The sequence below is a fragment of the Ictalurus punctatus genome, chromosome 12 (assembly GCF_001660625.3).
Source record: "Ictalurus punctatus breed USDA103 chromosome 12, Coco_2.0, whole genome shotgun sequence".
In the NCBI taxonomy this organism is placed as follows: Eukaryota; Metazoa; Chordata; class Actinopteri; order Siluriformes; family Ictaluridae; genus Ictalurus; species Ictalurus punctatus.
The window spans coordinates 4,783,151-4,809,406 of record NC_030427.2 but is presented as its reverse complement, the minus strand read 5'-3'; the positions used below and the strand labels follow the sequence as shown (position 1 = coordinate 4,809,406).

The window sequence follows — 26,256 nt, the reverse complement described above, 5'->3', positions numbered from 1 at the left end:
AAAATATATGATAGTGTTTTGCGAATTTTTGTCTGTGGAAAGGTTTTTTAATTTGATTAAAATTAAATGATACTTAGTGTTTTGAACGTCCCGAGATTAATGGCTTGTTATTTTATATAAACAGTGGATCACCTATGTGTTGATTATTTCTCTATAGAGACTGATGTGTTGTATTTATGCTAATGATGCATGGATACCTTGTAAGGGGCGTGGTTTGTAACCCTGCAGGACGCAGACGGATACGCTTGTTCTATTATTCCGTTACGTACGGTGGCCGAGAAGTGCAAAACAAACACAAATATGAAAACTCCTGTGAACTTCTGTGTTTACTTTAAACCATTTTCCCCCATAGCGAAACTGCATAATGTTAGAAAATAAAAGTTTATACTGGCAAGAAATGAGAAAATGGAATTTATTAAGCGCTACTTTGATGAAGGACAATCATACGTCGTGATTTTGGATATGCTGTTAACAAACCATGACATAAAGATTAGCTTGCTCTCTCTAAAAACACACCTAAAGGACGCAGGTCAGTTTAGAGGAAAAACTATTACCCATTAAATGAAGTAAGGAATACTGTAAGATCAGAGCTACATGAACCAGGATAGTTATTCGGCTATAGTCATAACACACGCACACACGAATTGACTTTCCCGTACTGGCAGGCTGCAGTACTTCCTGTATAACTTGATTGACAGACGTGTCGTCCAATCAGCGGTAATTATTAAAAAAAAAAATATATATATATATATATATATATATATATATATATATATATATATATATATATATATATATTCTACCTTTTCTGTTTTGTCTGATTTGTTATTGTGTTTTCTGATTTATTCATTTATGTTTTGATTTGTTCATGTATTTTCTGATTTGTTAATGTGTTTATAATTTGTTGTTTTGTTTTCGGAATAGTCATTTTGTTTTGCACTTCTCGGCCACCGTAGTTACGTGACGGTTCTGTCGTCACAGGGCCTGGTTAGTGAAGAGTTAGGAGAGAAAACACCATCACATCTAATTCTGGTTGTTTAAACGTCGCAGCGTTTGTTTTATACACTGGGATACAAACTAGAAGATCTTGTGATCCTACACAGAAGTTTCACACGCTGTCGTTAAGAGCCAGGATGTCTTTGTTTGTGAAATTATTCGGTAGCAGTGGGAAAGGTGGTAAAGCTTACAGTCCTCAAGAGGCTATCCAGCGACTTCGAGATACAGAGGAGATGCTGACGAAGAAGCAAGAATTTCTGGAGAAAAAGATGGAACAGGAACTCCTCACGGCCAAGCGAAACGGTACAAAGAACAAAAGAGGTGAGGTTTTCATCTTAACCTGCCAGAATAGGAAGGACTGCAAAGAGCTACACACGCTAGCGTTGGAGTTCATATCTGATGGCTAGAAATGCTAAATTGATTCAAACGTGAGCGATATAACTCGGCTAGTGAATTAAGTTAGCGGTTTAGTTTCATTATTTATTTCTAACTTCATTAACGACGCTGGAATAAAGCTGGTGTGAAGTTGGAGGTTCGATATTCGCGGATATGTGGAAATTAAGGGACCGTCTCTAAAGTTACACACGACATTGTTATACACGTTTCTAAATTGAATAGCATTTGAAGGGAATGACTTACAATCACATAACCAACTGTACAGTGTTCATCTAGGGGTCAGGTATAACACACACCTTAGATTTCTGATATTTAACAAAATAAACTATTAAATCATATGTAAATATTGTCATGTATTTTATCACTGCATGGGCTCATACACAAAATATACCTTAATTTAATTTAAAGCTCAATAGTATTTGAATTGAATGATGTACAGTCACACAGCCAACTGTACAGTGTTCCTCTAGGTGTCAGGTGTGATACACACTTCTTAGATTTCTGATATTTAACCCTACAATGCATGAACCAAAAAAACCCTTCACGAATGCATAAAGGGGGTCAAAATGACCCGTACCCGATTGAATGGTTTTCTTCAAAAAATAGACGTCCTATTAATGAAATAATTAAAAGAAATGATGATCCATGAATGTATTAATATTTCAAACGTTTTCTTTTTATGTACATGTTTAGATTGTGGTTGGGAGCCAAAGGAGTTCAAAATGATTTACATAGGTAGCACGTCCAGTCAAGATTTAGAGCCCTTTTGAACTGCGTCTCTGACAGTGACTGTGTTTACATGGACAGCAGTAATGTAACTATTGAGCTTACTCTGATTAAGATAATAATGTGATTAAGGTGTTTACATGAGTCGCTTTTAGAATACTCCTGTCATGTTCCCGTTTTACATGTTATAGATCATAGATTGATTAACAGCACACGTCATTACGTCACCACGCCGTCTGACGTCCCTCCAGAATTTCACCTATCAACATACAGTTCGTCTTCATTATGGTACTGTATACAGTTTACAGCTTAGGGTGTGTTTTTTTTTATTTATTTTTTTATAAACGAACGTTTCAAGTACGGTTAATTACTTGTCGTGCTGTACGTGCTAATAGACGACTGCTTGAAGCCGTGGGTGTGTCCCAAATCGCGTAGTTACCGTCTATATAGTAGCCATGATATATGTATTTCACCTACTACAGGACTATAGTAGGCAAGTATGCAGTTTGGGACGCAGCTGAACTTGCTTGTTCGCCGTAAAACATAAAACTGCCGTGTGTGATCGTGTCCTGTCTCAAAATGCAGTGAAAACTCTCACACATGGTACACACTGTAAATAGCATTAGCATATGTTTACTACTTAATACTAATACTTAGTATGATGTTACAACATGTGTGGTTTTTCTGTGATAATCTATACTTTATACCATAGTCTAAATGACAGGCGTTTTTTGTACTAGTAATAAATTACCTGAGGCTTTCAGAAGTTCCTCTGCCATTGTCAATCGCAGATGTTCCATGTGCTCCTCAGAGGAGTTTAAAGTCAAATGGCAAGGGATATTTGGAAACACACCATCAACTTCTTTTGCCATCTACATAAGACAAGATAAGGTAATTAGGGATGCACCGAATGTTTGGCAACCGAAATTATTCGGCTGAAAATAGCCAAAAAAAGCACTTTCGGTGTTGAAAACTGAAAAGGCCGAATAAATTTGACCGAACGATGACGCAACCAAATAGCCTAGCAACCAGAGTGAGACGTGCGAATGTCACGACCTCGATGAGGGGGCGCGCGCATGCACGAGCTACGTGCACTTTGGTTGTTTACTGTGCGTTTGTTTTGTTTCGGTCACGTCGCGAGACGTAAGGGAGTAGAGTACGGAAGAGGGTAAAGACGTATTTATTTAAGGGAACATAACATTAACAACGTATCTAACTACTATATCTACTCTAATACTCGGCGAGGTGTACAGGGACGCGAGCGGTACATATCCCCAATATCATCAGCCCTATAGAACCCAACAAAACCAGTTTCTGCACTCGTCACTGCACTTTTTAGTTGTAGGCTACAGAGTGTTCCATTCTTTCAGCAGTCAGTTACAGGACTAACATCGGCTTTTCAAGGGGCTCAAAGATGACCACAGCAACATATTTTTATTTTACTTGTTTATTTATTTAAAGTTATATTGTGCCTTGTTGGTAGCCTGTGCCTGCTGGAATGAAGAAAAATGTTCAGTGTTAAATAAATATTTTGAAATTGTAGTTTTTGTAATTGATTTTTTTTCTTTGAAAAGCTACACAAAATAGTAAAAAGCATGTTTTGACTATTTAATTTATGCAGTGGTGAATAAATTGGCAAAATTGAAAAAACGTGTTTGGGATTCAGCTTTCGGCCAAGTTTTTCATTATATTCGGCTTCGGCGAAGAATTTTCATTTCGGTGCATCCCTAAAGGTAATGTTTTTTTTATTGTCCATGGGAGATTGTTTCACCACAGCAGCCATACATACATACAAACAAACAAAACACATACATATAAATCCATTAGTCATATTAATACACTATTTGCATAATCTACATTGAACAAACATTGAAGAGCCTGAGCCTCCACATAAAGTACAGTTTGCTCTGACCCGTCCTCTATGAAGCCTCAGTTTACCCGCTCCATTCTGGTTTGTTGTCTAGATACACTCCAGGGTTCTTGCAAGACTGAACCAAATCAACATTCTGCTCCACAAGTTCATAACTCTGTCAGAGTTTCTTATAAGATAAACTCTTTGTTTTTCTTTAGGTCGTATAATTTAATGAGGAACTCCAACCTGCATGACAGACACTTTAAACGAATGTTCTGCATTGTGCTCTCCGTTCTCTTTACAGGCCGTATAAATATAATGGTGTGATTAGGAAGGCAGTATTATCCATTTTCCTTTAGTGCTTAAAACGCAAAATGTTTGGAAAAAAGTGTTAAGCGAATCAAAATGATTGACAGGATAACATTAAGCATTAAAACATTATCACTATTACTACTAATTTCCTATATATGTAGTATACGGTAATTATTGTCTTTACATATCTCACTCACTTTACACGTAACAATTATTGTGAATTGCTTGCTACTTATAGTAAAAGTTAATAAGTAAATTTATTGTAAGGACTTTACAGCATTTAAAAAAAAAAAAAAAAAAACCTTGAGAAGACTAGTATACTTACACAATGTAAAAGACTCGAAGCCTGACAGTTTATTCGTAAGAAAATAATCGTTAGGGATCCAGAGATGTGCAAGAGCTATGCCAAGCCTCTGGAACACCAACAGGAGGGATAGAACATCATGTTTTCAAAATATATTTCTAAATTTTTACATTTTCAAGATGATACTGGAGAGCGCTGACAGTTTGGTCCTAAATCTAATTTTTTGTTTAATTTACTAAAGATCTGGTGATAGAAAAGGACACAAGGACACAGCATATCATTCACCGTTCAATACCCCGTGACAAGAAAACACAACAAAAAGAAGTGGGCCTCTTCACACAGTCATGCTGTTTTTTCTAATTTGTAACCCATCTGTGTAAGTACAGTATATAACAAGCTAAAAATATTACTGAAATCTAGTGGCTGCATGCATGGACTTTGCTTCTTCATCATGTCCTGCTGGGTCGACCACGAACACCTGGCTGGATGCTGCATTGAGACACTGTGCAAGATTAAAAAAAAAAGATGAAACTACAAAACAAAGTTTTGTAGAAAAATTTTGAGGTTGGTTTGAAAAAGTCTGGCCTGAGAGTTAAAATTATGGATGGATGAATTCATTCATTCATACATTCAACTATTCCGGACTCTTGTGCGTGGTGTAGACACAGTGAAAAGCATATGGCCTTGTATGGGTTAGTCCATCCATCCATCTTCTATACCGCTTACTCCTTTTCAGGGTCACGGAAAACCTGGAGCCTATCACAGGGAGCATCGGGCACACCCTGGACAGGGTGCCAGTCCATCGCAGGGTACATTCACATACACATTCACACACCCATTCATACACTACGGACACTTTAGACACGCCAATCAGCCTACCATGCATGTCTTTGGACTGGATGAAGAAACCGGAGTACCCGGAGGAAAGCCCCCGCAGCTACGGGTTAGTTTCTATTTGAGTTTTGATGGTTGGTGTTTGAATAGTCTTGGCTCACCTGAACATTTATTCAGTGTGATTCTTCAAGCCAGCCAAATGATGAACATCTTATATAGAATAGAGTAATATAACAGTGTCTCATGTATATTAAAAAAGGACTATAAAATGTGTTCACCAAAAATATCCAGTGATTCCCATTGACATTCAGGAAACTTATCATTAATAAGTAAGTTAATATATTCCTCTTTGTTCACAGATTATTTTTCAATTGTCATAAGAGCAATGCATTTCCCAAAGGTATGAATCATTTTTCGTAACTCCCCCACCAGCCATTTATGTGTCTGGAGCGTTTTCAGCCCTGAATGATACAGGATATAAGACCTTTTTTTGTCCTTTGACTGTGTAATGGCAATAACTTATCTCACATGCTTTCTTAGACCACAGAGCTTGGATCTGCAATGAGATATTTGAATATAATATAAAAGGCTCTGTCTTGTGTCTTTTTGGTGGGGGCACTGCTTCTGGTGGATCAAAATACTTTGAACGATGCTTTGCTGGTCTTTGAGTTTGTGATCTCTTGGCCCATTGCTCTTCTTGTTGGTCAATGGTCTGTTGCTTTGGAGATGTTCCTTGAGACAGACTATCAAGATTATGCATCATCTGATGCTGTGTGTACCTTCCTTGCAGAGAGTTAAACATCTTTGTAATGAAATCTGCAGGCCGCAGGAACCTTTTTCTGCGTAACATGTGATTCTTCAATATTGAGAACCATTGCTCCGCATGGCAATTTGTTTCCCTCCTTTTAATTCCTTTACTATTCTCTTTGGAGAATCTGCTCAGGTCCCCAAGAAATATGCCACTCCAAAGGGGGAAAAGTCTGTAAATATTACAACTCTAAAAGGCGTTTCTCATACCCGACACCTAGATGAACACTTTCCAGTTGGATTTCTGACTGTCTTTCAATTCACATGCTATTGAGCTTTCAAAAATGGTATAGTTTGTGTATGAACCCATTCTGCAGTGAAATTTGTGTCTAATTTCCATGTGATTTAATAGCTTATTTTGTTAAATATCAAAAATCTAAAAGGTGTTTCTCATATCTGACCCCTAGATGAACACTGTACAGTTGGTTATGTGACTGTACGTCATTCCCTTCAAATGCTGTTGAAGTTAGAAACGTGTATAACAATGTCGTATGTAACTTTAGAGACGGTCCCTTAATTTCCACATATCTGCCAATATCCACCGTCAAGATAAAGTGCCCTACATTTTAACATAAATAAATAAATCAGTATGTTTACATGGACAACGATAATCCAATTTTAAACCGATTAAGACAATATCTGATTAAGAAACTACCATGTAAACAGCATGTAAATATTTTAATTACCTTAAATGTGGCACGGGGGAGATTTACTCATCACGTTACTTCTGTTCCGAAAACACGCTTCTGAGAGTAAATACTAAAGTTGTGTGATGAATAAATCTCCCCCGTGCTGCGCATAGACCATCTAATCGATTATTATTATGTTGCAGCTATAAATGCTTCTCAGGTTGTGAATAGAGATCCACTGTATGGAAAACTGGTACCAAACGAGACATCATGAGATAGGAGACTTTTTTCCTTTTCTTTAAAGCAATGTGTCTAAATTCTACTCATCAAATGCATTTTTGTAGGTCGTCCAAGCAGTATTACATATTTCTGAAAAATAAACATTCTCATTTTTTGTTTTTTTGGGGGGGGGGGGTTAACCACAGTGACATCACAGTGACATCACAGACCCATCTAATCATTAATGAAATTCGTTGTTTATTGATTTTATCGATTAGTTGTTGCAGCCCTACTGAAATTACTTTATCGACTCCTTGTCATGTATATGGACATGACCTCGATTATTTTTGCTGACCTCGATATTGTTTACGTGCATGTTTGTTCACACGAGAATGAACGTCAGCTTCGTTTGATCCTTTCCTGCTGCTTCTGTCGTCCTGTCTGCTCTTCTGTTGAATTAAGATTCAAACCGTGAATATTTGTCGGATTTAAGGTAAAGATGCATATTCGGATGCCAAAACCGTGCATTCAAATTTAAGATGTGTAGCAAGCACTAGCACGGATTTTTAACGAAATGATTTTAATGACATGCAAGATGCACTAACAATGTAAATGTAACTAAAAATGTAACTTCTTTAACTTCTAGTGTTTCAATAATACAGTCATGGTTTCAGCTTTGTGAGCTGAAGCTGAACACTGAATGAAAACCAGTAAACTGAAGTGCTTTACTAGCGAGTTAATTAACCCACCCAAACACATCCTATACGCACATGAGATTAATCAGACATGCACAACATGCACGTACTATTACAACTTGCTTCTGCACAAAATGACACAAACACACAAGTGAACTTCAACAAACCCTTTTTTAATTTTTTTTTTTTTTTTTTTTTACCAGTACACTGGTGTCTGAAATCGACTTATCAGACATGTTCAGTCAGTATAAACAAATGAATTATTTTATCATTCAGTACGTGTACATGGACAACAATAATCCCATATTACGACGATACTCTGATTAAGAAACTACCATGTAAACAGCGATTTTTGATTACCTTGATCAGACTAAAGTCATACTCGCAGTAAACACAAATGGAATTAAGACGTGTGGAGTATTCCTGTTTTAGTCGCATTATAGACATGTACACACCTTAATCACACTTAACATTGTGTGGGAGTTTTCACCGCATTTTGCGACAGGACACGTACACACACGGCAGCGCTCAACCGTCTGACGGTAAAGCAGGGCTGCGTCCCAAACCGCGTACTTACCTACTATATAGTAGCCAAAATACATTTGTTTCAGCCGCTCTGTAGTAGGTAAATATGTCTTTTCGGACGCACGGCTTCAAGCACTCGTCTATTTGCACGTATAGCATGACCGAATTAACTGCACTTGAAGCTTTTGTAAAATTAAAAACGGAACACGCAAAACTGTATATAGTACCATAATGTAATTGTATGTCGATACGTGAAATTCTGGAGGGAACGGCGTGACGTAATGACGTGTCGTTAATCGATCGATGTTCTAGAACATGTAAAACGGGAACATTAAAGCAATATTATAAAAGCAACTCATGTAAACACCTTAATCACATTATTGTCTTATAAATTTAGTCACTGAAAGTGATAAAAGATCAGTCAGGTCACTGTTGTCTTTCTGTGTGTGCAGTGTGGTGACTCTGTATTTAGCTGCTGCTGGATGGGAAAGGGTCAGGGTTTGAGTCCCCTGCTGGGCAAACAATTCACACCTCTCCACAAGAACACTGGCACAGAGATAAAATGGACCGCACAGCTAAAGCTTTTTTTGATTAGTAATACACCTTATACAACTGTCTTTTATAAAAGATTACTACCTTACATTACCTACATAAACCAAAATCCAGTTTGTTCCCGGTTTTGTAAATCATGCACATTTCCGTCGGTATATAATCCATCCGCTTAATTGATAAAAGATCTACTCCATGCATAATTTACTCCTCCCACACTTTATACACATGCCCCTATTGGTCTGGAGCTGTCTGTGCTGTCAGTCAGCAGGTACAGGCCAATCACACTTGTAGCGCCACATTTGTTTTTTGATGTTTTAGTCCCTGTAGCATTTGCTTTTTTCTGATTGCTAGTTTTCTCTTGGTTTTCGCTCAGCACACCATTTTATTATTTTAATTTGTAATTAATTAGCATGTCATAGCGACCTTGTTCCCGAAAAAGCCGGAGTATGTCGGAGGTTTTGGAAGAGTTATTTCAGATTGACTCTGGAGAGGAATTGGAGTTTTTTTTGGAGGAAGACAACGTGGATTGAGCTGAAGAGCATTTCAGCATGCACTGGACCCGGTCCTGGAAATGTACGTAAGATATGTTGCTTTCTGTTTTTAATTTTTTGCTTGTGGTATGGAAATGCCTTTTTTGCAGGTAGCATGTCACTGCGTTTTGTGGGCACTATGTATAGTAATTTACACATGTAGCATGGCACTGCATATTTTTCCACACGTAACATGACGCTGCATATTTTTCCACTCGCGACACTGTGCACTTCTTTTTTCTGTGTGTTTCTTTTTTTCCCCGTGCACGGCTGCACGTTTCATTTTTCTGTGCGTTTCTTTTTTTCCCCACGTGACATGGCATTGCATTAATTCCACATGTGGCATAGAGATGATTTATGCCTTGCCCTTCATGTAATAACAAACAACAGCATATGCACCAGCATAAGTTCTTTGATAGCTATATATAAACATTAGAGAATTATTCTGTAAATATTATAACCAATTTAGCCTTTAGTACAGTTGATTTTGGGTACTTTGTATTCATGGATTATTTATTGTTACAGAGGAGAAGAAGAAGAAAATGCTCCTGATCCTCCTCACACTTCTTCTGAGGCCTTCTCTCCCAACACCCATATGGAGGTTTCCACTGCAAAACTGACAGCTCCAGCTACCCCTACCCAAGAGAGGTCACTCATGTGTCACTCATTTGAGCCATTAGGAGAGCCAGTGCTCCTGCACCTACAACACAGCCTGAACAGGACAGGTTTGATAATATAAAGCGTGATGTGCCTCCTGTACAACATCACTTTTCTCCTGCCCACACTCCTAGGGTACAGCTTGATAGCCACCAGCAGCACACTACTCTAGAGCTGTTCTAGTTATTTTTTGGTAAAGCCACAGTCTCTGCAACAACACAAACCTGTATGCAGAGTAAAAGCAGAAGCGTATGTAGACACCATGGAGTCCTGTAACTAGCCTGAAGATTCATATATTGTGGCCTAATAAAGCCATCAAGATTTTGAGATTTGTGGAGAAAGAATAACCTACATAATTTTGCATTCCCAACCTCTGTCCTGGCATTCTACAGATTTCAGGCAATATTCTGGATCCTGTACATGAGCAACGTCAAAGGTGATGAGCAGAATGACTGGCGAAAAGGCACCACTGGTTATGATTGGCTCTTTCATGTGAAGCACACCAGGAAGCAGCTCTTATTAACATGCAGGGTGCACTACCAGCCTCACCAGAACCTGGCCATCGATGAAAGCCACAAGGTCTAGAATTGTGGATTTTGGGAGTGATGAAACCATAAGTTCTTTGTGTCTGAGCCAGTGACTGCTGCAGCTGTCAGTGATGTGTCACAGGTGGCAGAGAAGAGGCCATCCAGTAAACACCTCAACCTCTGCCAAGAGAGACAAAGCCTCAGCTGGGAGAAAACACCGTGTACTGCCTACAAAGGAAGAAGCACAGCAAGACCATTTACAAATGCAGGTCTTGTGATGTGTTCCTGTGTACTATAGTGGACTGTCTTTGTTTCACTTAATAGGGATAATGACAAGGACAGTCAACGTACTAGACTCTGGCTCATGGATTTTTTTCCAGGTTTTTTCTGCACTTTCATATTGGTTGTAAATTGTTATTTTTGCCTCCTAAAATCCAACCCCATGTCATAGAAGGTGGAAACAGCACCTTCTGCATGCCTATGCCTATACGTGACAGTGCTAACAGGGCTCTGGGGCTGATTTCAGTAAAGATATTTTTCCTGTCATTTGTTGGTGGTTTGTGCCATTTGGACATGTTCTTTTGTGAAAATATTTTTTAGCGTTGCTTACTATTTCTAGAAGTTGTCTGCTATTTCTTTAGGCTTTGGGCCATTTGGGGATGTTTTTACCTCTGTTTGGATAACTTCAAATTTAAGTTGTTGAAGATAACTCCTTCAAATCTGAATGCTTATGGACAAGCATTTGGGGCAGGAATGGGATTGATATAAGCATTTATTTTGAAGAAATAACCATTCGTGTGTGTGGGGGGGATTCTGAATATATTGCCCCTAAGTGGCTAGGTGTAAACAGAAAAACAGCACATTTCTTAAAGCCTTGAATGTCTGCTTTCATATGAGCCATTAACCACTGCTGTGGTGTGAGACATCACAAATAAATTCAATGCTGAACCCCCAAGACAGGTGAAAATTCCTTTTTTTTGGCCACTGGTAAAAAGAGTTAAGGCTCTTGGTAAAATGGTTGTGAATACGCACTTTCCATACCAACACACTAAAACACAGATAATGAAGAGTAACTAAATCAAAGAATTCACAATATTGTATTACAGTAATATATTAATTGTAATGTTAATATTTCAGGAGATCAGGATCTTTTTTTTTTTGTTGTTGATGCATGTTTACATTAATATCGAAAATGTTTGGTTTAATTTTTGCATTTTCTCATCAACTAAAATGCCGTTGACTAATATTCTATGCCCCTTTTGTCAGAGTAAAATTGACTAAAATGAATCAAAATTATTTTTGTAAATATTGACTAAATTTAAAGGATATTTTCATCAGAAGACCAAAAAAAATCTATGACTAAAAACTGTGAAAATTAACAATGGAACTCGTTTATTTATTTATTTATTTATTTTTTATAATTTTATGCACTTTAAAAATAAATGCACTTCGTTAACAGCCTGGTTTGTTCTTTGCAATGAACCATACAACATGTTGCTGTCAGGTTTGCATTTATTCATTGCAAACCTAATTGTGGTTTTCAAAGTGGGGGCAGCCAGGGGGCGCCCGGGGAGCCTCAACAATTTGGTGTGGAAAATAAATAAATAAATAAATATAAAATTCCTGATGTAATTATTAATAATAATTAAAAAAAAGCGGGGATATATTCAGAAGTCTGTATTTTAATGTGTTTTAAAGATATCTTGCAAAAGGGGGCCTCGGTCAAATGTTAATGCCCTGGAAAACTTTGGGATTAATAATGTCTTTAGAATTCAAATATAATTAGAACTTTTTAAATATTCAAGTGAAAATTATAATTGTATCCGTGACTTAAAATGATCTTAAAATGACAATTATATTGCATTTTTTGTATCATTTATATCGCTTGTCACATTTGTTTCTGGGACAATATATAGTTCAACAAAAGTAGCTCATGACACGCCTAGTCCAAATTCATCTTTTCTCAAACCCAAATGTCTTCAGTGTATAGCAAAAGCAAAAGAACTGTATATATTTTTTTTATAAAGAGCACACATTGTAACATGTATTGTAAAAGTTGTTTCCTAAACCTACATAATATTTATGATGTCACCATGAAATATGGATTAAATTAATACCAAACGTGCACTGAGGACTTGTCACTAATCAGTTTAGTTACAATTAAACACTCTATCTCTGAAACGTGACGCAAGATCAAAAGATGAATATGAGACGATAGTTCAGAATTTCAGATTTAATTTCCTGATGTTTACATCTAGATGTGTTAAACAACTTTGAATATGGTACCTTTAGTGGCAGACCACCCAATTTTTAGGTGAGCAAAAGTATAGGAACAGATAGTCTTAAAGTAAGTAATATTAAAGTAACACTTAATATTTGGCTTCATATCCCTTGCTTGCAAAAACTACATTAAGCCTGCGACTCATTGACATCACCAAAATGTTTCTTTTTCAGGACATTCAAAATTGTTCTATTGGTTATTCCCAATGTTTGTGCAATGGCTCTGATAGATTTTCCCCTCATTTCTCAGCTTCAAAATGGCTTGCTTTTCTCCAAAAGACAGCTCTCTAGACTGCATGTTGGTTTATCCTTTTTAACAACAAATGCAGTCTTCACAGGCACAACTTAGGGTTCACACCAAGAGTAGACATTCAGAGCTATTAATTCTTTAAACAATCAAACAGTGCTCACCTTGGCAGCAAGAAACCTCTATCAGTCATGTGTTCCAATATTTTTGATTACTTTGGGGAAAAAATGCATGGGTTCAAACAAAAGGTGAAATGTTCTAAGTTGTTTAATAGATCTAGATGTAAATGTGCGGAAATGAAAGCTGAACTTTTTAGCTATCATCTCATATTCACCTTTTAATCTCAAATCCAAACATCTCCAGTATATAGTGAAAACAATAGAATTGGCCTTGTTGTTCCAATACTTTCAAACAGGACTGTATGTCTGGCCACGCCCCTCCTTCTCTCAATTGAGAACCACAGGTGATACTATTGTCCATCTGTGATAGTTAGTGGGCACGATGGGACGGTGTCATTTTACATGATCTCCCAAGCCTATTAGTCCTCATTTTTCAAATCGCAGTTTATTATTATTATTATTATTATTATTATTATTATTATTATATTTTTAAAAATTCTGTTAGATGCATTCATTCATTCATCTTCCTTAACCGCCTTATCCTGAGCAGCGTAGTGGTGGCTCCAAGCCTATCCCAACAACACTGAGCACTAAACAGGAGAATTCACCCTGGATGGAACAGCAATCACAGGGCACCATGCACACACACATTCACAGGCGATTTAGTTAATGTGTATAACCAGCATGACATTTCTTCTCTCTTCAGCCTGGATCTCTTTGTTAACCTGGACATCAGGTTGACTGAATATTAGACTACTCAAAGAAGTCTGATGGCATGTTTTGATTTAGCATAAAAAAATAAACTAGGATGAAACAGTGCCTCGTTCAGGTGGCTATAACCTATTGTGGACCACAGAGATGTACCTTAACTGTAATAATCAGTTGTCTTTTTATGTTTCAAACAGCCGCACTACAAGCTTTGAAGCGCAAGAAGCGATATGAGAAGCAGTTGGCTCAGATTGATGGAACGTTGTCCACCATTGAGTTCCAGAGGGAGGCGCTGGAGAATGCTAACACTAACACTGAGGTCATCAAGAACATGGGTTTTGCTGCTAAGGCCATGAAAGCTGCTCATGATAACATGTGCGTGATTTGAATTTTGAATTATGATATCCTATCGACATTTAGTTTTTGCTGAGCTGCATTTTCTGATTAAGTGCAAAAACCAAAAAAGGACCAAATCTGCTTTATTTCATATTGTTATAATCAATTTGAACTCGGCTCGTTTATATCTGTAAACCCAGCAGGTTTAAATTATCGGATGTTGATTATGTGATTGGAAAAAGATGAGCAGCACTAATCAGCACTTTGATTAAATATTTATATATGTGTCCTGATGGTCTGTAGATCTCAAATGTCACTAAGATAGCTAAATGAAGTGGTAACTTTATTGTTTTGTTTTTTTTTAAAGCTATGATTAACTTCTAGGTTCAACATTCATTTCTTTCATAGTTTGTAAAGCTTTCTTTCTTGTTATGTTATTCTATTAATATACATTGTATGGCCAAAAGTTTGTGTACACCTGACCATCGCACATATATGTGCTCCTTCCCCAAACTGTTCCCAAAAAGTTGGAAGCACACGATTGTATAGCATGTCTTTGTATAGTGTCACAATACTGGAACTAAGTGGCCTATCCCAAATTTGTTTCAGCATAGCAATGCCCCCTGTGCACAGTGAGGTCTATAAAGACATGGTTTGCCAAGGTTGGAAGAACAGGAGTGGCCTGCACAGAGACCTGACCTCCACTCAACTGAACACCTTTAGGTTGAATTGGAGTGCCTACTGCACATCAGACCTCCTTGCTTGACCTCACTAATGCTCTTTTGACTGAATGGGCAAATCTGCACAGCAACACCAAAACATATTGGAAAGCCTCAGAAGAATGGGGGTTATTCTAACAGCAAACGGGGGACTAAATCTGGAATGGGGTGCTCGTTCCTTTACTTGGGCTTCTCTCCGATGTGGCTGTGTTCAGTATGAACCACGTCCATTCAGTCTCAAGTTCAAAAGTAATTATCATACAGCGGCCATTAATGAAATTATTCTGATTAATCCCAATAAAGACCAGCTGTTTCTGTAGGATTTTCTTTGCATCTTCTTGGTTTCATATGGCCGCTGAAGCCATGGTCCGCAAAGATCTTACAAAACATGCGTGGTATCTCACTTGTTGAAAGGAATCGATCAGGATTGGTGTATAAAAGAATTTCTAAAACGTTAGATGTGGCATGGAACACCGTAAAGGCCATCATCAACGAATGGAGAAATGGGGCATCACGGTGACATCATCAAGAACAGGACGTCCCTCCAAAATTTATCAAAGGACAAGGCAAAAACTTACCAGGGAGGCTGCCAAGAGACCTACAGCAAAATTAATGGAGCTGCAAGAATATCTGATGAGTACTGATTACTCTCTGCATGTGGCAATCTTTCATGCTTCACATGTCTGGGGTATGTGGTAGGGTGGCTAGACGGAAGCCCTTTCTACAAAAAACATCCAGTCTCAAATAAATCATACCAAGCCATGTGACTAGATGTGTTCCAAAAATTATGTACGGTGCAAAAGCACATCACCAAAAGAACACCATACCCACAGTGAAGCATGGTGGTGGCAGCATCATGCTTTAGGGCTGCTTTTCTTCATCCAAAACTGGGGCTTTTATCAAGGTGGCGGGAATCATGAATACCAGTCAACAAATACCAGTCGCTTTTAGTGCAAAACCTTCAGGTGTTTGCTAGAAAGCTGAAGATGAAAAGGAATTTCACCTTTCAGCACAACAATGACCCAAAACATTCAACTAAATAAACGAAGGAATGGCATAATCAAAAGAAGGTCAAAGTTTCTGAATGACCTAGCCCTTACAATTTGATGGATCTGTAATGTTTTTCCAAGGAAAAGCATGTGCCATACTGATGCTCTTACCCAAAAAGATTGAGTGGTATAATAAAATCCAAAGGTATTAGGGGTGTGTACACTTATGCAACTACATTATTGTAAGTTTTTTTATTAAACTTTATTTGGGGTTAATCAGAATAATTTCATGAATCATTTGTATGATAATTACTTTTGAACACGAGGTCGAATGTGAGCGGTTCATTCTCAACACATCCACATCCCATTTTTATTATTCCTATTTTCCCCTCAAATGTTTCTGATTTGTTTTTCCCACTTAATTTTCAGACATTGTAATTTCACATTAAAGGTGGAAAAGATCTGACATGATTCTAGGTTCATTCTTTTACTTCACAAAAACCTGCCATTTTAACAGGGGTGTGTAGATTTTTTTTTTTTAATATCCACTAACTCCGAGGCTCACACCAGCATCAATATATACACACCGTTCTGTGCAGCTCAGCGCTCTCTGTAGCTTTGGCTCTTATCTCTCCTCGCCACCGATCACTGAAACACAAAACACTCGTTAGGAAAATCCTCCACAGGTGCAGCCTCATCCTAACTGTTCACTCTCACTTTCACAAACCGGCGCTCAACCACTTCCTCACCTCAACAACATATGAGAGTCATGGTCAGGTTTCCACAAACATTTTCGTCAAATTGTGTATGTAATCCATAATTAATCAACTTAAGTGGACTTAGAAAGCCTTCTCTCGGTGATTTACAGAAGCCCAGTAGTAAAATGTAATTAAAATGATGCCTATTACTGAAATCTGTGGTCTGTTTCTTGTCCCGCAGGGACATAGACAAAGTTGATGAACTCATGCAGGATATGACAGAGCAGCAGGAGTTGGCACAAGAAATCTCAGATGCAATTTCAAAGCCTGTTGGGTTTGGCGAGGAATTTGATGAGGTAAGAGCAAGACAAATATTGAATGCGTTTTCCTGTTCTCTAAAGTCAAATATTGCGCATCATTTTTTTTATTGATGTTGAGCTTTGTTAGAGTATTTGTTGATTCTGTGCTAACTTTATGTCCATGTTATTGGTCCAGGACGAGTTGTTGGCTGAATTGGAGGAGTTGGAGCAGAAGGAGCTAGATAAGAACCTGCTGGAGATCGGAGGCCCAGAGAATATACTGCTGCCAAATGTGCCCTCCACATCCCTACCTTCTAGACCAGGTAGTTATTACTCAGGGTTTGTACTTATGTTTCAGGTTTTTTGTTTGATTTTTAAAGTTGATTGGAAGTTGTGGTTTAGACTGTACTTGTCTATGAATAAAGAATTCCACATAATTAGTTTATTATCATTCTATGCGTTCTTTATTAGCCAGCAGTTCATATTTAACCTATAATGTTATTGTCAATGCCTGATCAGAATCTGGGTGGGGTGTGTTTTTTATTTTTTTTATTTTATTAAACCAACACAGCTTTTATGGCTTAGCCAATCACATGCATTTATGTAATAATGTCATTTCCAGAGACTACAAGGCTACATTATTCAGAAAAGCAAGAATTTTCAGTTTTTAACTTTTTCATGAAGTTCACAATGAAAATATTCTTACAGACAAATGGACAAAGTAGTGTATACACTGATCAGCCATAACATTAAAACCACCTGCCTAATATTGTGCAAGTCCCCTTTGTGTCACCAAAATAGCTCTGATCTGTTGAGGCATGGGTTACACAAGACCTTTGAAGGTGTGCTGTGGTATCTGGCACCAACACATAGCAGCAGATCTTTTAAGTCCTGATAGCTGCGAAGTGGGGCCTCCATGGATCGAACATGTTTGTCCAGCTCGTCCCGCAGATGCTCGATTGGATCGAGATCTGGGAAATTTGGAGGCCGAGTCAACACCTTGAACTCTTTGTCATGTTGAGTGTACTTGGTCTGCAACAATGTTTAGGTAGATGGTATGTGTCAAAGTAAATCCACATCAGTGGCAGGACCCAAGTTTTCACAATGCTTCTACCGGCTTGCCTTCTTCCCATGTGCATATCCATAATGCATCCTAGTGTCATCTCTTCCCCAGGTAAGCAATGCACACAACAGAATTTCCGTTAGCCATTAAATACCCATTTTTGACCGTTAAAAATTCAAAATGTCTGATAAAAATATTAACATGAAGCAGACATACACTACACAAAGTACGTTTGCGACTGCACACCTGCAGTTTGTCCGGTAAACTTTCATTCCTAGACAAGTTGGCACCAAAATTTCTTAGCGGAAGCTCTGGCTCACACACCTGGCCATCCAAATGATGTAACAGAAAACATGATTCGTCAAACTAGACCAACTTCTTCCATTGCTCCATGGGCCAGTTTGTATGTTCACATGCCCTTTGTAGGTGCTTGCAGCGGTGGACAGGAGTCAGCATGGGCACTCAGACCAGTCTGTGGTTACACAGCCCCATACCAAAAGCGGCAATGCATTGTGTGTTCCGGCACCTTTCTATCATAGCCAGAATGAACTTTTTCAACAATTTGTGCTACAGTAGCCCTCTTGTGGGATTGTACCAGATGGGTTAGCCTTCACTCCCCATGCGTATCAATGAGCCTTGCGTGTTCACCAGTCCTTCAACTTTGAGAACTGACTATTCACTTGCTGCCTCATATATCCCACCCCATTTACAGGTGCCACTGTAACGAGATAATGTTATTCAATTCACCCGTCTGTGGTTTTAATGTTATGGCTGATTGGTGTATGTTTATTCTGTCTGCATCACGTTCAAAACAAATGGGAGCATCGATCTGCTATTGATCACTTTCAGTCAATTTAAGGGCTAAATATGTGGTAGATAATATTTTTCACCTGGCTGATACAGAGGGCCAATCAACGACACAAAACATGCAAACGAAATTGCGCTGAAAAAACAACGTGCACTTGATGATGTGAAACTTTTTGACAGTCTGTTTCACTATATTGATCTCAGACCAAGCCGGTGCTATTTGCAGGGGCATAACCTGGCCTGAGCCATAATTGTCCTTTAGTCCCGAATAATTATCCACTTGGAGTGTTTTGTCATTACGGAACTGAATGTTAGTAAAATAAGACGGCAGTGTTATAATTTTGTATCTTCAGTGAACGGATGCAAAACCAGTCAGACAGGGTTTACAGGAACATACGTGGAAATACTTCTCATCGTATTATCTCAAAGGTCTCAATTCTGACAAACACTAGCTCTCACAGTAAGTGTGAGGGGGAAAATGGATACACGCCTTTTTTTTAAAAAAAATGTATCGTTATTTTTTTAACCGGTAATGGGGTTGAAAATGAAACCTTAAAGTCCTCTCATGCTGGGAAACAAGGTGTGTAAATGTCTATATGAGATCTAAGTGAACATGATATGAGCAGAGCATAGCGGCAGCTAATGTACTTTGCATAGCACTGTAGCCAGTTAAACCCATGCAATGATAGCTTAGTTGTACCTCCGCTTGACTAGTGACACTAACGTTGTCTCGTGTTGGATAGCCAAAAAGTTTGATATTTTATCGGTCTGGTAGTCCTGCAAACAGTGATGATGCCCGTTGCAAGTTTTATATTAAATCCAACTTTTTGTCCAATTTTACATTTTTTAAGCAATTATCCCTCACATGCAAGAAAGAAAAAGGATGGCAGCAGTCAATTTGGATGTATGTTTTTAAAACTATTTTGATGAAGAATCTGGGCTCAGCCCCGGATGATTAACCGTCCAGCTAACGCACATACCTATTTGCAAAGTTTGTTCCAGCTAAACGGATGCTTCACTTAACAGTACATTATGCAAACTATGAGTATCAAGAGCTAGCGAAGATGCATAGCCCAACACCAACAAGAGCCACCAAGCTTTGCAGACCAAAAGGACAACAGTAGAAGTTCGAAAGCTAAAGGAAGCTTTTCAGTAAAGTCACGGAATGTATTGTACTTTATACCCAGTTACTCTCGTCTGTTAAGAATGTGGCAATCGGTCACTTAATACAGTGAGAGAAATAAGTATTGGACGTGTCAACATTTTTTTCAGTAAATATATTTCCAATGAGGTTATTCACATGAAATTTTCACCAGACATCAGTATTAACTCAAGAAATCTGGCAATATAAAGAATTCACAACATAAATAAAGTTATGTGTAATAAAGAGGAATCACACGGGGGGGGGGGATTATTGAACACACCAACCTTTGTTTGCAATGACCAAAAAAAAAAAGTTATCTAATTCCAACTGGGCCTTTGTGAAAATGTATTTGCCCCTGTAGTTACTAATTCCTCAAATTTATGAAACTGCATTCATAATGGGGTTCAGCTGGACTAGACGTAACCAGGCCTGATTTCTGCAAACCCTGTTCAATCAAATCAGCACTTAAATAGAACTTTTTCATCAGCATGAAGTTGGTTAAAAGGTCTTACCCAGTAACACACTGTGCCAAAATTGAAAGACATTCCAGAAATGATGAGGAAGACGGTGATTGTAATATATTAGTCTGGGAAGGGCTACAAAGATATTTCATAAACTCTGGGCCTCAAAAGAACCAAAGCGAGAGCCATTATCTACAAATAGAAAAACTCAGCACAGTAGTGAACCTTCCCAGAAGTGTCCGACCTTCCAAAATTCCTCCAAAAGCACAGTAACTACTCCTCTATTATTTAAAAGATCTCAACATTATTTGAAGTACATCATTCCACTGTGAGGAAAATAATATACAAATGAAGCAGATTTGAAACGACTGCCAATTTGTGCAGGACTGGCCTTCCCAGCAAATTCAGCCCAAGAGCAGACCATCTGATGCAAAAAGAAGTCTCCAAGAACCCCCTAAATTTAATCACAGGATGTGCTAGTAAGTCTTGCAACTGTTGGTGTCAAAATGCATGCATCTACCATCAGAAAGATATTGGACAAATTTGACCTGCATGGGAGGCGTGTCAGGAAAAATGCCTTTGCAAGACTACAGTTTGCCAATGAGCATATAGACAAAGACTAATGTGTTCTGGACAGATGAATCAAATTGAGTTGTTTGGCCACAGTAACAACAGACATGTTTGGTGCACAATAAAGACAGAGTTTCAGGAGAAGCACCGTGTACCAACAGTGAAGCATGGTGGTTATGGTTTGGGGTTGCTTTGCTGCCTCAGGGACTGGACAGCTTGCATTCGTTGATCTAACTGTGAATTCTGCATCATATCAAAGAGTGCTTGAAGATAATGTGAGGCTATCAGTCCAAACGTGGAAGTTGAACTGAAAGTCAACCTTTCAACAGGATAATGGTCCTAATCACACTAGCAAATTCACAAAGAAGAAATGGAGGGTTATGGAATGGCCTAGTCAAAGGCCAACTGTGAAGCCAATTGAAATGTTGTGGTGGATTTGAAATGGGCAGTACATGCAAGAAAAACTCTCAAACATCTTGCATCTGAAAGAATATTGTATGGAAGAGTGGTCAAAAATTCCAGCAAGCCTGGTGGACAATTATGCAAAATGCCTACAAGAAATTACTGCTAAAGGGGGCAATCCTAGCTTCTGAGGCCAAGGGTGTACTTACTTTTTCCACAGAAGAATATCACCTCTATTGATATTTCTGTTGAATAAATGATTGATGAAGCAAGTTTTCTTTGTGGTTTTGTTCAAGAATATCAAGGTAATTAATAGGCACAAAGATGATCAAATGTTTGCTTGTCCAAACATATCTCAAAAAAGCCAACAATTTCCATGGGGTGTACTTATTTTTTCACATGACCATATGTGCCAGCTCTCTTGCCTGCGTAGCTGGAGGAAATACTACCAAACTTGGTCATAGCAGAGTTGTTCCAAGTATAGTCTTTGTTTCTTTATTCAATTGAGCAGCAGAGGTAGCTGCTCATGTGTCAGATATCCTAAATCATAAACTTCACTATCGTTATAAAGCTTAAAGGTAAATCCTTGTATATCGTCTGACCTGAAGTGAAAATTATCGATAAATATAAAAAGACCGAGAGTTGCAAGCAGGAAATATCCATGCTTGTTCAAAAAGGAGATATACCCAATTTGATGGCAATACTCAAGTCGTTGCTGACGTATTGCCTCATTTCCTGTTTTCACGATCAAATTTGTTTGCTTGTTATGTACGAAATGTACCTCATATATATATTTTTAAAAATGTAGCTAGGACGTGGTAACATTGCCGGTTGTGTCACCTGAGCAACTTTTTTCATACTAGCACAAAAGATGCCCAACCAGTACTTTTGCTCTAAAAATATCTAGTGTAGAAAAAGCCATAAACAGTATTGCACAGAGGAATATGTAAATTGCCTAGCAACAGCAGCTTTCAAGAGACCAGCTTAACCGACAGCCTTGTCTTGATGTATGCCACTATACCTTTTGCATCCATCTCCAAAAAGAAAGTAGTGGAATTTCATGTGATGCCTAAAAGTACTCCTATCTTATTACTGTATATTGAGCGATTAAGACTTCACTGTATAATTGCCTTTTCTATAATCACCCAGTGCTTGTAGTGGGTGACTATAAAAAGAGAAAAACAGGAAAGGCAAAATAAATCGTTTACACCGGGTTATTACAAAGTGGATGATAATCCAGTTGGTGATTTTAGAAAAGGAAAATTAAACCGTGAATAGAAAATCACACCGAAATTGTGCACAGTCACTGTGTATGGGTAATATTTATATTTAAAGTTAAATAATTGTGATTTGATGCATTTCAATTATGACTTCTTGTCTTATTCATGTATTGTTATATATCTATATTATGTTATGTTAACTTTTGTCACGTTTAGCAACACTAACACCTGTAACACACTAACAATTATACAGCTTCACAACCTAGTTCTACTCACCTAATTACTGTGTCGTTTCCACAAAGCTAATGAGCATGTTTTATATGTATTCCCATGGCAGCAAAGAAAAAAGAAGAGGAGGAAGAGGATGATATGAAGGACCTGGAGGCTTGGGCAGCCAATTAATACATGCTGATGGTTACAAAAACACCCCCCCCCTTCCCCCCACATGTATACAGTTGCAACTGGTCAAACCAGCTAGAGTTGATGGGTTGTTTTTTGTTTTTTTTTAAGCTGTTTGAACTGATGAGTATGAATGAGAAAAGTAAAAAAATGCAACTATTGAAACAAATGCTACTACTCTATACATCCTGTCACACTTCTTAGAATTTCCGCATAAGCATGGTCAAGTCATCAAGCATGATGAATATTAAGCTGCATATATCTCAGTGCTCTTCCTCATCGGTGGACATAGAGTAAAAAGTGTTTTCTGGACGATCCAGTATTAAGTGAAGTATTTATCCACATCTCATTCTCAAACAAAAGGAAAGAACCCTGTACTCATTATGTATATTATTTCAGATGGGAAAGTATTATACATGTATGTACACATACAAAGGATTATACATGTATGTCCACAAAAAATTGACACTCAGTTTACAGGTTTACAATTTATTCGTTTCTTCTTCCGCAACTGTTTACACAAGGTTATCCAAACACTAATTTCTTTATGAAAATTGCTTCATTGAAAATAGGACTTCTTTGTCCCTTACTGTATTGAGCATATAAGCACTTGAGTGAAATAGTCATAACCATGACCAAAGCTCATCAAGCGTATTTGTGTGTTGGTTTTGAAAAATCTCTTGAAGTGCCCTCTTTGTAAAGAACTTTTGAAACATGCATTGTGAATTACATTTTTTTTTCTAATATGCTTGTATAAGCATGTAACTGAGTGACTCTGATATCTAATGCTACTAGTGATTTCATGATTTACTTTACGAGAAAGTTCTAGACTCCCAAGGAATGATGAATGTGTGTCTGCTTTTTAAGTACGAATGTGTTTTGCAAAAGGGGTTTGAGATACCGATTCATTTAATATTCTTTTCTTTTTATTGGTTATGCCTCTGGGTTCATCCTGTTTCATTGGTTATTTTATCATTAGGTTTTCTCTTGTTTAAAAAAGAAATTTATAAGCAGCAATTTATATGACACGTGTTTTGTTATTTAGATTTCTTGTTTATGTGCAAAGCTACTCGTTTTCGCTGTCGCCTTTCCTATTTACAGCCTCCCCAGCTTGCATTCTGTTGACATCCCGTTCAGTTTCCTTATGTACATGCCTGATCTAAAGGTTTTGATAAAGGACTCCTTGAAATTTTGCTGAAACCTTTCATTTAATTTGATGCTGATTTGTGCTGTTGAAAAGTATTTCACCATGTAAACTTGTTTTCCATCTATAGAATCATAAAATGTGTTGTATATCTTTATATATTTATTGAATAAAATATTGTTGAAAAGCAGAAACCAAATGGAATATCTCAGATTTATATAAACTCAGCCAATAAAAGAAACGTCCCTTTTTCAGGAGACTGTGTTTTAAAGATAATTTTGTAAAATAAGCTTTACAGATCTTTATTGGAACGGCTTGAAACAATGTTTTTCGTGCTTGTTCAATGAACCATAAACCGTTATTGCATATGCACCTGCGGAACAGTTTACAGGCGCTAGGCGATTAAGGTCACAGTTACAATAAGTTAGGACACTAAAGAGACCTTTCTACTGACTCTGAAATACACCAGGAGAAAGATCCCTAGGGTTCCTGCTGACCTGCGTGAACATGCCACAGGCCTGCTGCAGGGAGGCATGAGGATTGCAGAATTGTCCAGAGCAATACACTAGAATGTAATGTAAGACGCCTAACACTGTGCTACAGGGAGACAGGAAGGACAGCTGATCGTCCTTGCAGTGGGAAATTACATGTAACCGTGTGTGTCCCCCAGACGTGATAGAGAGCTTGCAAATGCCTTGGTGGAGGAACATCTCACAGCAAGAACTGACCAATCTGGTGCAGTCCATGAAGATGAGATGCACTGTAAGTACTTAAATCAGCTGAAGGCCACCAGATACTGACTGTTTCTTTTGATATTGACCTCCCCTTTGTTCATGGACTCATTCCATTTCTGTTCGTCAAATGTCTGTGAAACTTGTTCAGTTGTTAAATGTTTTCATGTTGATAAATGTTTATGTTGTGGGCGGTTGTGTCTCAGGTGGTAGAGCGGGTTGTCCGCTAATCGTAGGGTTGGCGGTTCGATTCCAGGCCAGCATGACTCCACATGCCGAAGTGTCCTTGGGCAAGACCCTGAACCCCAAGTTGCTCCCGATGGCAAGTTAGCGCCTTGCATGGCAGCTCTGCTACCACTGGTGTGTGAATGGGTGAATGAGAACCATTGTAAAGCGCTTTGGAACTGCTAAAGGTTAATTAATTAATTAATTAATTAATAAATAATATTAAAATAAAAGCAGTTGAATGTGAGAGGATGTTTTTTATAATAATTTTTATTATTATTGCGTTTATAGACCCCAACGATTTTTTTTTTTTTTACACAAATGTCTATAGAATATAGAACTAATAAGTTGCCATGGTTCCCCTCAATTATAATATTTAAAAATAAATAAATAGAAAACATTACTCTGTAATCTGCTTAACTAAGGTAAGTTTATTTTCCAGGTTTTATAGTACAATGAAAACATAGAAGCAATCCCATTTATAGTACAGTAGAGTTCAAGGCCTAATAATTCAAGCTATAAGCAATGCATCCACATGCCTGCAATATCACTGACCTCTAATGAGACACATGAAGCTGGTCCTTATTTTTCAAAAGTTTTTCCAAATTGTGATGCAGCTGACTTACTGTCAAAGTCAGGATATTATGGTGGTGAGAGTCAGTTAGTTTGCTTCTCAGTTTACACTTGTTTAAGTTCATCAGACTGAAAGTCTGTTCACAGTGGTAGGTACTGCCAAACAGAGACAGCATCACTTGTGCCTGTTTGCACATCTTTGGGTACCTGTTTGCTGGGACACATTTGTAGAAGTCTGTCAAGGGAAGGGAGCTGAACTTGTGTTTGAGTTCAAAAAGCTCAAGTAGTTCCATCTGAAGATCATCGCTGACTGTCCACACTGATGGTGAAGGGTTGAGCAAACCGCTCAAAATCACGCATCACATCCACAAGCCTGATGGATCTGGCACAAAGCTGTACTTGATGTAAAATACAGTGGTACTTCACCACTTTCCTCCTACATTCACTGACTTTGAGCACCAAGGTATCAAGGCCAGATTTCCTCCCTACCACTGCCGGGACTCTGTCAGTTGTAATACCTGCCATATTCTCCCATTTTAATTCATTCTTTTTCAACACTCT

The 26,256-nt window shown here is 38.0% G+C and overlaps 1 protein-coding gene and 1 long non-coding RNA gene across 3 annotated transcripts; both read left to right on the top strand.

Annotated features, from left to right (window-relative positions):
• Positions 1-957: 957 nt before the first annotated feature.
• On the top strand, positions 958-24,381 carry LOC108272732 (charged multivesicular body protein 4b). The gene is made up of 5 exons (XM_017481412.3): positions 958-1,317; positions 14,113-14,290; positions 16,899-17,013; positions 17,153-17,279; positions 22,961-24,381. The coding sequence occupies exons 1-5, from the start codon at positions 1,134-1,136 to the stop codon at positions 23,023-23,025; spliced, it is 669 nt and encodes a 222-aa protein (XP_017336901.1). The 5' UTR covers positions 958-1,133; the 3' UTR covers positions 23,026-24,381.
• On the top strand, positions 1,325-12,440 carry LOC108272733 (uncharacterized). 2 transcript variants are annotated; one of them, XR_008397288.1, is made up of 4 exons: positions 1,325-4,962; positions 5,323-7,196; positions 9,257-9,420; positions 9,903-12,440. It is a non-coding gene; the product is annotated as an uncharacterized LOC108272733 (long non-coding RNA). The 2 variants fall into 2 exon arrangements; XR_001814133.3 differs by having other exon boundaries at positions 1,325-7,196.
• Positions 24,382-26,256: the final 1,875 nt, after the last annotated feature.

Bases quoted from the DNA above. Each gene is read 5' to 3' on its own strand.
- LOC108272732 (XM_017481412.3), top strand. From the start codon at position 1,134: ATGTCTTTGTTTGTGAAATTATTCGGTAGCAGTGGGAAAGGTGGTAAA. The intron at 14,291-16,898 runs GTGCGTGATTTG...CTTGTCCCGCAG, and splicing joins AAAGCTGCTCATGATAACAT to GGACATAGACAAAGTTGATG. The intron at 17,014-17,152 runs GTAAGAGCAAGA...TTATTGGTCCAG, and splicing joins TTGGCGAGGAATTTGATGAG to GACGAGTTGTTGGCTGAATT.